The 12974-nt window shown below is 48.9% G+C and overlaps 1 protein-coding gene across 2 annotated transcripts; it reads left to right on the top strand.

Moving 5' to 3' along the window:
* Nucleotides 1-8774: 8774 nt before the first annotated feature.
* Nucleotides 8775-12461, top strand: MRPL11 (mitochondrial ribosomal protein L11). 2 transcript variants are annotated; one of them, XR_003429398.1, is made up of 6 exons: nt 8775-9054; nt 9430-9525; nt 9949-10042; nt 10127-10286; nt 11412-11820; nt 12270-12461. XR_003429398.1 is itself a non-coding variant. In XM_027090126.1 (5 exons), exons 1-5 carry the CDS (start codon nt 8932-8934, stop codon nt 11515-11517), a joined length of 579 nt encoding a protein of 192 aa, XP_026945927.1. In that variant the 5' UTR covers nt 8775-8931; the 3' UTR covers nt 11518-12461. The 2 variants fall into 2 exon arrangements, 1 of the variants encoding a protein (XP_026945927.1); XM_027090126.1 differs by having other exon boundaries at nt 11412-12461.
* The last annotated feature ends 513 nt before the right edge of the window (nt 12462-12974 follow it).

Below are 12974 nucleotides of genomic sequence, written 5' to 3'. Positions count from 1 at the left end.
AATTCTCATCTGTATCTTGCTCATGTTTGCTCCCTGTTTTCTTAGGTTCCTTCGCAGGCGCATGGAGGAAGTCTCTCGGGTGGCCACAAACCAAATGCTCCTCGGTCCTTACACCTTGCTTCCTACAGAACCCCCCACTGGTCTCCCCTAAGCCTCGGACCTCTGGTCGCCCGACTCCCCTTTCGACGCCCCCATTCAGCATGAAGTAGCCTGAGATCAGAACGCCGCCCCATTACACCAAAGATGTCGGGATGTAAGGCCAACTGGCCTGAGGCAGGGGAACACAATCAGATTCACAGTTTGCATCAGAACGAAATTCTCTGGACCACCCAGTTCCGAAACTGCCCTGGCGACATTCCGGACCACCCAGTTCCAGGAACTGACCTGGGGACTTTGAAACCAGCCCAGCCTTCCCGCCTTTCGAGGGGCGGGACTAACGGTCCCCCAGGATACCCGAAAAGACCACCAAATAAGGAATACCCTGCGCCCTCCCGGATTCACCACACCCCTTTCCCTTCTTCCCCTATAAAATCTTGCCCAACCCTCGCCCGGGCGCGACTTCTCTGGCCCCCTTTCTCTCGGACCAGTGAACCTCGCCCGGGAGCACTACCTAATAAAGCTCACTTGAAGCTCTCCTCTGTTTCGTGGTGCCGTTTGTTAAGATCCGACCTTACACTAACATAGCATTTACATTGTATTAGGTATTATAAGTAAGTTAAAGTATATGGGAGGATGTGTTATATGCAAATACTATGCCATTTTGTATAAGAGACTTGAACATCCTTGGATTTTGGTATCTGCGGAGGGGAGGGTGAGGTAGGGTGGAGGGGCCTGAAACCAATCCCCGTGGACGCTGAGGGGCGATTGTATATATTCCTCATCATAAATCACAGTATCACAAAGAACAAGGAGGTCAGTGTGGCTGGAGTGGCATGAGGGAGGGAGGGAGGAGAAGGGCCTTATAGGGCAGATAAGGAATTAGGATTTCAATTGGGTTCCAGTGGGAAGTTACTGGAGTAGGTGAGTGGCATGATGACTTTGGGGTGACAAAACCTGACAAGCTTTAGAAAGACCCCTTTTGGCTGCTGAAGGAGGGCCTGCAGAGGAGCCAAAGTGGAAGCAGACACCTGTTGGAGGCTGTTCTCATCCAGGTGAAAGATTTTGGTGCTGAGACTAGGGGCACAGAGGTGGAAGTATTCGAACAGGCAGTTAGCTAGATATGAACAGAGAAAGGGGAGCACAGGCCAGGTCCAGGAAACCATACATCTTGTGAACGCCAGGGGTCCTAGAGGCCAACAAAGAAAGGTGGTAAAAGGCAGGAATCTCCGGCATCTGAATGTAACCTTTTGCTCACTACCCTCTCATTACAATAAAATTAGCCTTGCAAATAAGGAGTACCCATCACGCACCATGACACCTGTGTTGGACCAAGAAATACCCATGAAGACTCCATGACACTTCTGATCAAGACCAAATAAGGGTAAAAATCCCTCCTCCCCTTGGGAAGGTGGGACTGGGATGAGATTCAGGCAATATGAACCAAAACCCCTCCCTCCTCAATGAATATTCTGCCCAGTCATTTTCACACCCCATATAACCAGCTTGCCAAAGAAACTCAGGGCAGCTGCTCACCTGAGCCTGCCTGCTCTCCCTCCTGAGAGTGTACTATTGTACTCGCTTTGCTTTGTTGGCCTCCGTGTCTCATCTCTGAATTCTTTCTGTGACGAAACAAGAACCTACTTTCTTGGAACCAAAATAGAGGAGGTAATATATGCAAGGATCATTGCACTTGCCCCACAAGTATTTCCCAAAGACCTAACCACATAGACCTGCCAGGTGCTAGGTCGGGCATTGGACTTGTTTGAAAAACAAGACAACAGGCCCAAAGTGGAGTCACTTATGCTAAGTCTCACATCACCAGACTTAATTACAATATCCACTCTCCCAGAATCTTAAACCAGTCAACAGAAATCACCTGACCAGCACTAGTGAGACCCCTGATAGATCCCTGCCGTCCCCTAAAGGAAGGTGACCTTGCAATAACCAACCCACTTTTTTGCCTCTTATAACCTCCTTGTTCCTGCTCCCTTCTGCCTATAAAAGTCCTTCATTTTGTACTGCTCCTCGGAGCTACTTTCTATCTGCTAGATTGGATGCTGCCCAATTTGAATGATATTATGCTCAAATAAACTCTTAAAATTTTTAATATGCCTTAGTTTATTTTGCAACAGAAACACAGAAATGAACAAGGTAGGTGCAACATTATTTTTGAGGGTCACCCAGGCCACTGCAATGACTTTCTATATATTTTGGCCATGAGCATGTAAGAAATACATATTCAGGAATTCCCTGACGGTCCAGTGGTTAGGACTCTGTGCTTCCACTGGCCGGGGCCTGGATGTGATCCTTGGTAGGGGAAGAGCGAGGCCAAGAAAAAGAAAATGAGTTACAACTAACTTTTAAAAAAAAAAGGGCTTCCCTGGGGGTGCAGTGGTTAAGAATCTGCCTGCCAGTGCAGGGGACATGGGTTTGAGCCCTGTTCCAGGAAGATCCCACATGCCGCGGAGCAACTAAGCCCGTGTGCCACAACTGCTGAGTCTGTGCTCTAGAGCCTGTGAGCCACATCTACTGAGCCTGTGTGCCAAAACTACTGAAGCCTGCATGCCTAGAGCACATGCTCTGCAACGAGAGAAGCCACTGCAATGAGAAGACTGCGCAGTGCAACGAAGAGTAGCCCCCGTTCGCTGCAGCTAGAGAAACACCGTGCAGCTACGAAGACCCAGCGCAGCCAAAAATAAATAAATTAAAATAAATAAATTAAAAAAAAAAGAAATACATTTTCATTGTGGCCCAACACACACACAAGGGAAACACAGGTTCCATGAGATAACATGTACCTTTACTCCATGCGATGTACTCTGCTATTTTCTGTTTTGTTCTTTTTTGTTAAAAATGCTGGTTGAGGGCTTCCCTGGTGGCGCAGTGGTTGGGAGTCCGCCTGTCGATACAGGGTACACGGGTTCGTGCCCCGGTCCGGGAAGATCCCACGTGCTGCGGAGCGGCTGGGCCCGTGAGCCATGGCCGCTGAGCCTGCGCGTCCGGAGCCTGCGCTCTGCGGCGGGAGAGGCCGCGACAGTGAAAGGCCCGCGTACCGCAAAAAAAAAAAAAAAAAAAATGCTGGTCGAACTTACTAAATCAATTCCATAACCCACTTATAGGTCACAACCCTAGTTTGAAATAAGCCCTGCTTAAGATCAAGAGGTCAGCAGGTCTGGTTTCTCCTGAGGCCTCCCCGACTGACTTACAGGCGGCCCCCTTCTCCCTGCATCTTCACATAGTCTTTTCTCTGCACACGCATCTCTGCTGTCTCTCTACATGTCCAAATTTCCTCTTCTTAAAGGACACCAGTCAGATTGGATTAAGGCCTCATTTTGACTTAATCACCTCTTTAACGTCCCTATTTCCATATACAGTCACATTTTGAGGTAGTGGGGGTTAGGCTTTCAACATATTACTTTCAGGGGGAGATAATTCATCCCATAACAGTCACCTTCCTGAGGTGGAGGCAGGCAGAGGGAGCCAAGAAGAAAAGGGGAGAAAGAGTATCCAGGTACGTATATGCACAGACAGGAGGGCACAGGGTGACAGGGAAGGGTGTGCTCCCTGGTGTGACTGGATGGTAGATGGGAGGTAGGGAGCAGCAGGTTAGAGAGGTTAGTGGGGCCTTGAATCCCATCTACACCAACAAGTGTAGACTTTAGCTTGTAGGGTAAGGAGTCTCAGCAGGGTCTCCTGGGCTCTGTGAGAAGTACAGTTATCCCTGGATGGAGAATCCCAGGAAGATGCACTTTAATGAGTGTCTCAGATGGACTGAGATCTACACTGCAGGGAAAAGAAGCCGTAGGTGCCAATGACAAGCTTTACACAAGGGCCTGACACTGGCCAAGTTGGAGAGGCTAGATTGGAGGGGCAAGAATGGAGGCAGAGAGCCCATAGAGGGGCCCATAGAGCATCCAGCCCAGGAAAGATGAAGGCTGAACTGACAATAATAATCGTTAACTTCCACAGAGTGCTTACCATAGGCCCTGTGCCACCCGGAACTAAGCACCCAACCTGGTTAATCTCACTGAATTCTCTCAACAGTCCTGTCTGGTAGGTATCTTCATTATTCTTCTTTCACAGTTGAGAAAACTAAGGCCCAGAGAGGTGAAGTGACTTGCCTGAATTCACACAGCTGGCGAGAAGTGTGTGTATATGTTGGGAGAGTGAGAACCTGGCTGTCAGCCCTACTTTCTGGGCAGTCATGGAGGGGATGGCAGAATTGGTGGGAGCTGTAGGGACATAAGTGGGCGAGACTTGCGGACAATTTGAATGTGGGGCCTTAGGGAGGGGGCGGACTATATGCGGGTAGTTCTAGGTCCCTAACTCCCCACGTCTGCAATCAAAGTTGACAGGAGCCCTGGCAATTCTCTGGCAATCCAGTGGTTAGGAGTTTGTGCTCTCATTGCCAGGGGCCTGGGTTCGATCCCTGGTCAGGGAACTAAGATCCCTCAAGCTGCGCTGTGTGGCCAAAAAAAAGAAAAAAGGAAAAAAAAGAAGTTGAAGGGAGCCCAGCCAACTCCTTCTCTCGCTGCCTTCCCCCTTCTCTGGCTGCTCCTCCATGATGCCTCTGGGCGCCCCCAGGGTACCAGGCATGGGGCCAAGCATTGTTTGTGTGTGACAGGTACAGATCTCGGTCCATACTTCCTGCGTGTAAAATGCAGAACTTTACTTTTCTTTAACTCAACTTCATCTCTGGTTCCATTGATGGAAATTCAGAATCCCTTCCCTTTCCCCCAGCAGGATGCACCCGGCACCCAATGCTGTCTGTTCACACAGGTCCCCATTGAGATGGGCTGATGGGACCTGCACCCTGAGAAGGCTTCTACATTGTCAGCCTTTGCCTGCAGGACTGGTGGCTTCCTGCTCTCTTCCTGTCATGCTTCAAAGCATAGGAGCTTTTCTGCCACACAAGGACGCAGGCATTTCTGTCGAGCCTTCCATGGTCACTGCACAGCTGCTCCCTCCCCGGGTCTTGCTGCTTCCCTGGGGAATGGGAGTAGCCACCCCCTACTCCTGCCCTCACCTGCTTTTCTGGGATTCATTAACCCACCTGAGAAGCAGGCTATGGGCTTTTCCAGCTGGGACCTTCTACATCCCTCCTCTTGTCACTCTATCCCTCTTTCCTCTTGCAGCCCAGTGAATCTTTGATACTGTGTACTTTGGGGGTCTGCAAAACCCCCACCCACAAATATTTTGTCTAGGCTTTTCCATTTTCCGTGGGATACAGGCTCAGTTTTAGCTTGATCTCCACTTTCTCATTTCCTTTTTCTCTGACTCTTCTCCTGCAGCTGCAGATGCCTCACTCTCCTGCTCTTCCTCCCAGCTCCGTAACTGCTCCTTTTCTGTTTCCTCTGCTCACTCCTTCTTCTCTTCTTTTCACTCTTTATTTATTTTAATTAATTAATTTATTTTTGGCTGTGTTGGGTCTTCGTTGCTGCGCGTAGGCTTTTCTCTAGTTGCGATGAGCGGGGGCTACTCTTCATTGCGGTGTGCGGGCTTCTCATTGCAGTGGCTTCTCTTGTTGCGGAGCATGTGCTCTAGGCATGCAGGCTTCAGTAGTTGTGTTACACAAGCTCAGTAGATGTGGCTCACAGACTCTAGAGCGCAGGTTCAGTAGTTGTAGCGCATGGGCTTAGTTGCTCCGCGGCATGTGGGATTTTCCTGGAGTAGGGCTCAAACCCGTGTCCCCTGCATTGGCAGGCGGATTCTTAACCACTGCACCACCAGAGAAGTCCCTTCACTCTTTATTTTGTTTTATTTATTTTTTAAAAATCTTTGGCCGCACCACACAGCATATGGGATCTTACCTAGTTCCCCGACCAGAGATCAAACCTGTACCCCCTGCAGTTGAAGTGAGGAGTCTTAACCGCTGGACTGCTGAGGAAGTCACTCTTCTTTTCACTCTTTAAATGTGAGTTCTCTTCTCGTCTCTTCTCTCCACCCCAGGCAATCTCACTCCTGGCCCTGGCCTCAAAGACTGCTAGTCTCTGTGTTTCAGAGGCCAGTGTTCCTGTCTGCTTCTCTCCCAGATCATACCCTTCAGACGGGTGTCACAGACACACCCAAACTCAACTCATTGTCTTCTACCTGAACCTACAACTCCTGTGTCTCCAGCGTTCAAAGTGAAAGGCCTAATCATTCATTTGCATGATTATTCAGGCCAGAATTCTGGGCATCACTCGTGATGCTTCTCTCCCCCTCCTTCCACAAATTACCCATCAAGCGCTAACTTCTGCTGATTTGTATGGCAGCCTAGGGAATGGTCAAGTGCATGAATCCTTACAGCCAAACAGTCTGGGTTCAAATCCTGACACTGCCACATTCTAACAGTGTAAGTTTGGACAAGTAACTTAACCTCTCTGTGCTTCAGTTTCCTCATCTATAAAGTGGGCATAATAATAGCACCTATACCTCAAAGGATTGCAATGAGATTTAAATGAGTTACTCTTGGACTTCCCTGGTGGTGCAGTGGTTAAGAATCTGCCTGCCAATGCAGGGGACATGGGTTCAAGCCCTGGTCCGGGAAGATCCCACATGCCGCGGAGCGCGGAGCAACTAAGCCTGTGCGCCACAACTACTGAGCCTGTGTGCCACAACTACTGAAGCCCACGTGCCTAGAGCCCATGTTCCGCAACAAGAGAAGCCACCGCAATGAGAAGCCCACACGCCGCAATGAAGAGCAGCCCCCATTCACCGCAACTAGAGAAAGACCACGCGCAGCAACGAAGACCCAACGCAGCCAAAAATAAATAAATTTATTTTTTTTAAAATGAGTTACTCTTCATAAAGATGTACACACTTCATACTACACAGGCATTTGTTGACTAAAATAAACTCTATATCCCAAGTATCTCTTGGACTGGTCCCAAGCTACCATTATCTCTGCACCGTCTTACTGCCCTGACCTAATCGGTCTCGCTGCATCAAATCCCTGCTCTCCTCCAATCCCTCTACACATCCAAGCCAGGGTCACCTTTTCAAAATGCAAATATGATGCAAATACTTAACACTCTTCAATGGCTTCCTACTGTATAGCCCGCACTCTTTAGCAGGCTGGCAAGGCCTGTGAGATCGGGTCCTCACTCGCCTGTCTGGGCTCATCTTCGCCACTGAACAGTCTGGCCTCCCACATATCCAAACGCAGACTAGGGAGTTGCTTCCTTATCATCTGTAAGAGCTGAGTAATCAAAACTGTCCTTTCATTGACAGCAAGTGGAAATTGCACCCAATGCAGCCCAGTTTGTGCCAGGCCACATTCTTGGCTCCCTGAGCACCTGCCATGCCCATTTGCTTCCTGATTCCTTCATTCAGGAAGGATTTATTTCTTTATTTGTAAATAAATTTGTAAATATAGGCTGAGTGATGTGGGACACCCAGAGATAAATCCTACCCAGCTTGGCTTGCTCTGGGCCAGGCCCTCTTCTATGTGCTTTACCTGAATTAACTAATTTCCTGTGAGGTAGGTATTATATTCAGCCCCATCTTACTAGTGAGGAAACGGAAGCACAGGGAAGTTAACTACTGTGCCCCGGGTTTTACAGCTGGTAAATCAAAGAGCCTTCTTGGTTCCAGAGTCTTGAGAAGGTTTATGAGGCTGAGCGTTATAAGAACTTGATAGACTTCAGAGACAGGAGCAATCACATTTCCTTAGCGGGAGTCCAATGCGAATGCAGAATAAAAAGTTTATGTGTCTCACAGTTTACAGTGTGGTTTCACATGGATCATATCATTTTACATGGATTATATCACTTAACCAGGGATTACAGCAGTACAGACTTGTGGTAAACAGAACAAGGTCTAGAATCAGATAATCTCATATTTCTTTCCCAGCCCTGTCACACACAGGGTGGGTGTTTTAGGGCCTCTTTTTGTGCCTCAATTTCTAATTTGTAAAGGGGGTATAATAAAACAATATATGTCATGCCATTGTGAGGATTAAATGAGATAATAATGCCCTTAGCACAGTGCCTGGCAAGTAGCAAATGCTAAAAATAATAATAATAACTACAATAAGAAGAAGATGCTGGCTTATTTTATTGGACACAGGTGATGTATCAATTACGTTCTGGGCCTCTTAAGCCTCACAAGAGCTCTGCAAGGTTTTGTCCTTATTGTACAGTGAAGAGCACGTGCTGACTAGGTGTCAGGTATTGTTCTAAAGCACTTTGCTGACTCAATCCTCACAACAATCCCAGGGGTAGGTACTACCTATTATAATCCTCTTTGTACAGAGGGGGAAACTGAGCATAAATTAAATAAGTTGATCAAGTTCACAGCCAGCAAGAGAAGCAACCAGGCAGTTTACTTCCAAGGTCCTACTCTTAACCATCTTCCCTTTCAACAACAGGTGAAGAAACAGGCTCAGAAAGTGAAGAGATCCCCACTCCTAAAAAGGAGCGCTAAACTATTTTCCAACCCAGGGATTATCACTATGTCCAGCAGATGGCGCCCCAGGACATAGCAAGCTGTGGGATTCGCATACGCGGTCAAAACTACCATACCCACAATGCAGTGCGGATATTAAGGGCCACCTGCCAGTTTAGCTGTCTGAGGCACTGCCTGTGTGCTCTCCAGGAGGAACGTGTGTGTCTGAGACATTCGAGTCCTTCCTCAATCTTAAGGTAGCAAGTTAAAAGTTTTTTCCGCTTCATCTCATCTTCCTTGTCTTACTAGTTGGAGAGCGGAAGGATGATTCCACGCTGCTATTGGTTGGCTTCATCTGCTTTACCCTAACGTGAGGACCCTTGACCTTTAACCCAAGGTGGCGGCGCCAGGAGCCTTAGCTCTTGCTGTGGACCTGAGATGATCTAAGGCCGGAGACTCAGCCTCATGTCGAAGCTAAGCCGGGCCACTCGGGCCCTCAGGAAGCCCGAGGCCGGCGGCGTGATCCGGACCATCGTGCGGGCAGGCCAGGCCATGCCCGGGCCCCCACTAGGCCCCGTCCTGGGTCAGGTGCAGCCGCGGCAGGAACCTGGCGTGGGAGGCGTCGGAGGGTGGGAGCTAGAACCCGGGTGGCGGGTGCGGGCTGGGCCAGAGCGGCCTCGGTTTAAAACGCGGCTCTGCTGCCCACACGTTGTATGTCCTTGGGTTAGTTACACAGCCTCTTCGAGATTCAGCTTCCTCTGTTCTTCGTCCACGAGCTGTTGTAAGGATAGAGAGGCGTGAAACATACGAATCATCTGGCACATAAAATGGTAGTTGGATCTGGGTAGAGAAAAGAGAATGGGAGCTTAGGGAAGTGAAGACGGAGGAGAGAATGGATGGAGCCTCCGGGGGAAAGGGAGCCGTCCCTTCCTCCGCACGCTGACCCCTATGCCTGCCTCACAGCGAGGCGTTTCCATCAACCAGTTCTGTAAGGAGTTCAACGAGAAGACCAAGGACATCAAAGAAGGCATTCCTCTGCCTACCAAGATTTTTGTGAAGGTGAGGAGTCGGGACTCTGATCCCCAGTTTCCTTCTCATTCTCCCCAGGCCCTGGAGCTGGCCACCTGGGGTTGCTACTCTGCGCATAACTTGGGGCAAGTGTTTTCCTGTTACCCGGCCCCACTTTCCCCATTTATACAGTAGGGACTAGGCCATATCTTTCCTGAACCCGCGCTGCCGTATTGCAGATCTTTCCTTTGTTCCTCCAACTTGCTGGGGCTTCCAGAGCAGAGTTGGACCTGGAATAGAAGTGACAGGGACGTTTGTTGCAGATTTGTTTCTTCTGTGGTTTTGTTGTCAGTTAAAGGGAAGGAAGGTGAGCTGAGGGAAGGGGGGACAGGAAGTTAGAAGTTCCCTGGGCTGGGGCAGCAGGGGTTGGGGGAGGTGGGAAGAAAGATTCTCATGTGTCTTTTTTCCTTTCAGCCTGACAGGACATTTGAAATCAAAATTGGCCAACCCACTGTTTCCTACTTCCTGAAGGCAGCTGCTGGGATTGAGAAGGGGGCCCGGCACACAGGTACGGGGCAGGGTGGCCATCTGGGCTTCTGGGCTCTGGAAGGAAGCAGTGACACCTGAAGGGCTATTTGTTCCTTGCTCCCAGGGAAAGAGGTGGCAGGCCTAGTGACACTGAAGCACGTGTATGAAATCGCCCGTGTCAAAGCTCAGGATGACGCCTTCGCCTTGCAGGATGTGCCCCTGTCCTCTGTTGTCCGCTCCATCATTGGCTCTGCCCGTTCCCTGGGCATTCGTGTGGTGAAGGAGTGAGTTTCCGGGGAAGTTCAGTGTGAGGGGAGGGCCTGGAAAGTTCTTGACTCTGGGACAAAGCTGGGGGTCCAGTGAGTGGGAGAGTCAGCTTCTGAGTTAATGGATCTTAGATTCTTGGGAGTGGGGAGCCTCATTCATTCATTTGGAATGTACTTGTTAAGTACCTATCATGTGTCAGGCATTGTCCTGGACACTGGATGCAGCTAGGAAGGAGGTAGCCGTGCTTGACCTTGCTTTCTAAGGAACTCAGAGTCCAGAGATGGAGGCAGATCCATAAATGGAGCAGTATACTGCCAGATGGTCAGTGTTGATAAAAGGAACTACAGGTATCCTCAGAACAGGGAGCAGAGCCCTGGGAAGTGAGGTCAAGGACTGGGGCAAGCATTGCAAGAAGTAGAAAAGTCCCTGTGAAGGATGTAAGGTGAAGGAATGGAGCAAAGAAGTTCAGTGTGATCTGGGTATATAATGCTAGAGGCAGAATGGGACATAGTAGGACGTGAGCCAAACGGACTAGTTGGTTCTCAAATTCAGACTTGATCCTGAGGCCAGCAGCAGGCCCCCTCATGGGGCTTCGGATGGCCTCAGAAATTGTTTCCTTGAAGTGAGATGTAGGGTGGGAGAGCCTCTGGCCAGACGACAGCAGGGGCAACACTCAACCCTTTGCTGGCCTCTTGCTGCTGGTGTCACACCCCATGCAAAGGCTTACGGTTGGTTGTTTCCCAAGAGGAGTGGGGTTAAGCGTGGAACAGGGATAGACTTTACTTTGCTCAGATCTTTACTTGCATTGGGAGTACAGAAGTGAGTGAATCTGATCCTTGCTCTGAAAGAGATATGCGTGCACCACCTGATGACTTCATTTCACAAAATGTTTTGGGGCGCAGAGGAAGGGCAGGTTAATTTGGACTAGGGTATAGCTGTGCTCATCCTCAAAAGATGAGTAGGGCTTTAAGAAAGGAGTAAAAGGCAGGGGTGATAGTGGGGTGGCAGTTCTGGCAGAGGAAACAGATGAGCAAAGGTATGGGGGCAGGAGGGGAGAGGGGTTCTGAGACAGTGACATGGTGCTGTGAGCTCCCCACCAGTGACTGGCCCTTCACTTACCGTCTGTTTTTCTGTACCTGCAGCCTCAGTTCAGAAGAGCTGGCAGCTTTCCAGAAGGAGCGAGCCCTGTTCCTGGCTGCTCAGAGAGAGGCAGACTTGGCAGCCCAGGCAGAAGCTGCCAAGAAGTGACCCCTGCCCCCCACCCTCCAGGATTTTGAAGGGGCCAGTTGGGAAGGCGGGGCCAGCGGGGAGGAAGGGAGGTCACATCAACCTGATTATATTTTTCTGATTTTAAATTATGTATGCATGTGTGGTTATATCAAAAGGATCAAATGTGAATAAACATCTTTTGTCACCCACTCTCAGTTTCTGCCTTGGGACCCCAGAGAAGGGGACCTCATCCACGCAGAGCGACTGCTCAGGATCTGAATTGGCAGGGGTAGCAGAAAATCCTGTGTTTTCCCATTTTCCAGGGGTGAGAGAAAGGGCAAGGTAGGTGGGGGCATGGCTGCTGGACTTGAGTGTACAGAGGCAGCAGATGTTGTTTCTGCTTCCATCAGAAATGCCTCCTATCTCTTGGGGACTTGCCACCTCAACGGAGACAGAACCCTTTGGGGACTTCAGGTCACAGCCCCAAGCAGGGTTGCTACATGGAGTGCCCTGGATCCCAAGGGCTACTTCAGGCCCCTCTATTAAGCTGACCCTGGCTCTGAGTCAGGTGATATCTGAATGTGAATTATTGTGGGGTTTATGGCTACAGACCCATGGAAGAAGCAAAGCATCGGTAGGTACCTGCCCATGGTGGGAGGAGTCCTTGGGAAGCCCTGGCCTTTTGTTTTCCCATTAGTCATAATATCAAGGACTATTGTCCCCTCAGAGAAAAGAGGAGGAGTTGGGGGGAAAATGGGATTCACATTTACTAAGCACCTGTTGTGTGCTAGGTACTTGGTTTTACACCAAGAAGATTTGGAAAGCATAGGAAAAACCCTACAAGAAAAGAAAAGCCTCAAGTAATCCCCTCACCTAGATGAGATTCCTGGCAATATTGTGGTATATATCTTTTCTGCTTGTTTTTTGTTCTTTGTGTTTATATATAATATTTTAAGAATAAAACAAATTTGGGTCATACTCTAGATACTGTTGTATTCTACTTTTACTTGTAACTTGGCAATGATTTAGAACATTTTTTCATTATTAATCATCTTCCTAAAACAATTTTTAATGGGTACTTAGTATTCTGTCTTATGGGTAGACCATTATTTAACCAAGTCCTCAACTGTTGGGTAGGTTTGTTGTTTGCATTAAAAAAAAAAAATACACACAACCCTGTGATGAACATCATTTGGTCCTCTGCTTCAGGGTCTCCCAAAACTTCAATCAAGGTGTCAGCTGGGGCTGTGGTCTCATCTGAGGCTTGACTGGGGAAGGATCCACTGTCAAACTCACGTCGTTGTTGGCAGCATTTAATTCTTTCTGAGCAGTTGCATGAGGGCCTCAATTTCTTGCTGGTTATCAGTCAGAGGCCATACTCATTTCCATTCTCTCTAGCTGTGTTGTCTTGGGCAAGTTACTTAACTACTCTGTGCTTTAGATCCATCATCTATAAGATAGAGAAAATAGTGCTTATCTCAAAAGGTTGAAGCAAT

Source organism: Aethalodelphis obliquidens, unplaced genomic scaffold (genome assembly GCF_003676395.1).
Source record: "Aethalodelphis obliquidens isolate GAN/ISIS:26980383/991018 unplaced genomic scaffold, ASM367639v1 scaffold69, whole genome shotgun sequence".
In the NCBI taxonomy this organism is placed as follows: domain Eukaryota; kingdom Metazoa; phylum Chordata; class Mammalia; order Artiodactyla; family Delphinidae; genus Aethalodelphis; species Aethalodelphis obliquidens.
The sequence above is the reverse complement of the archived record's forward strand: the minus strand, read 5'-3'. Positions and strand labels throughout refer to the sequence as shown.

Coding starts and splice junctions, on each gene's coding strand:
- MRPL11 (XM_027090126.1), top strand. CDS start 8,932: ATGTCGAAGCTAAGCCGGGCCACTCGGGCCCTCAGGAAGCCCGAGGCC. Junction 9,526..9,948: donor CTACCAAGATTTTTGTGAAG/GTGAGGAGTCGG, acceptor TTTTCCTTTCAG/CCTGACAGGACATTTGAAAT. Junction 10,287..11,411: donor GGCATTCGTGTGGTGAAGGA/GTGAGTTTCCGG, acceptor CTGTACCTGCAG/CCTCAGTTCAGAAGAGCTGG.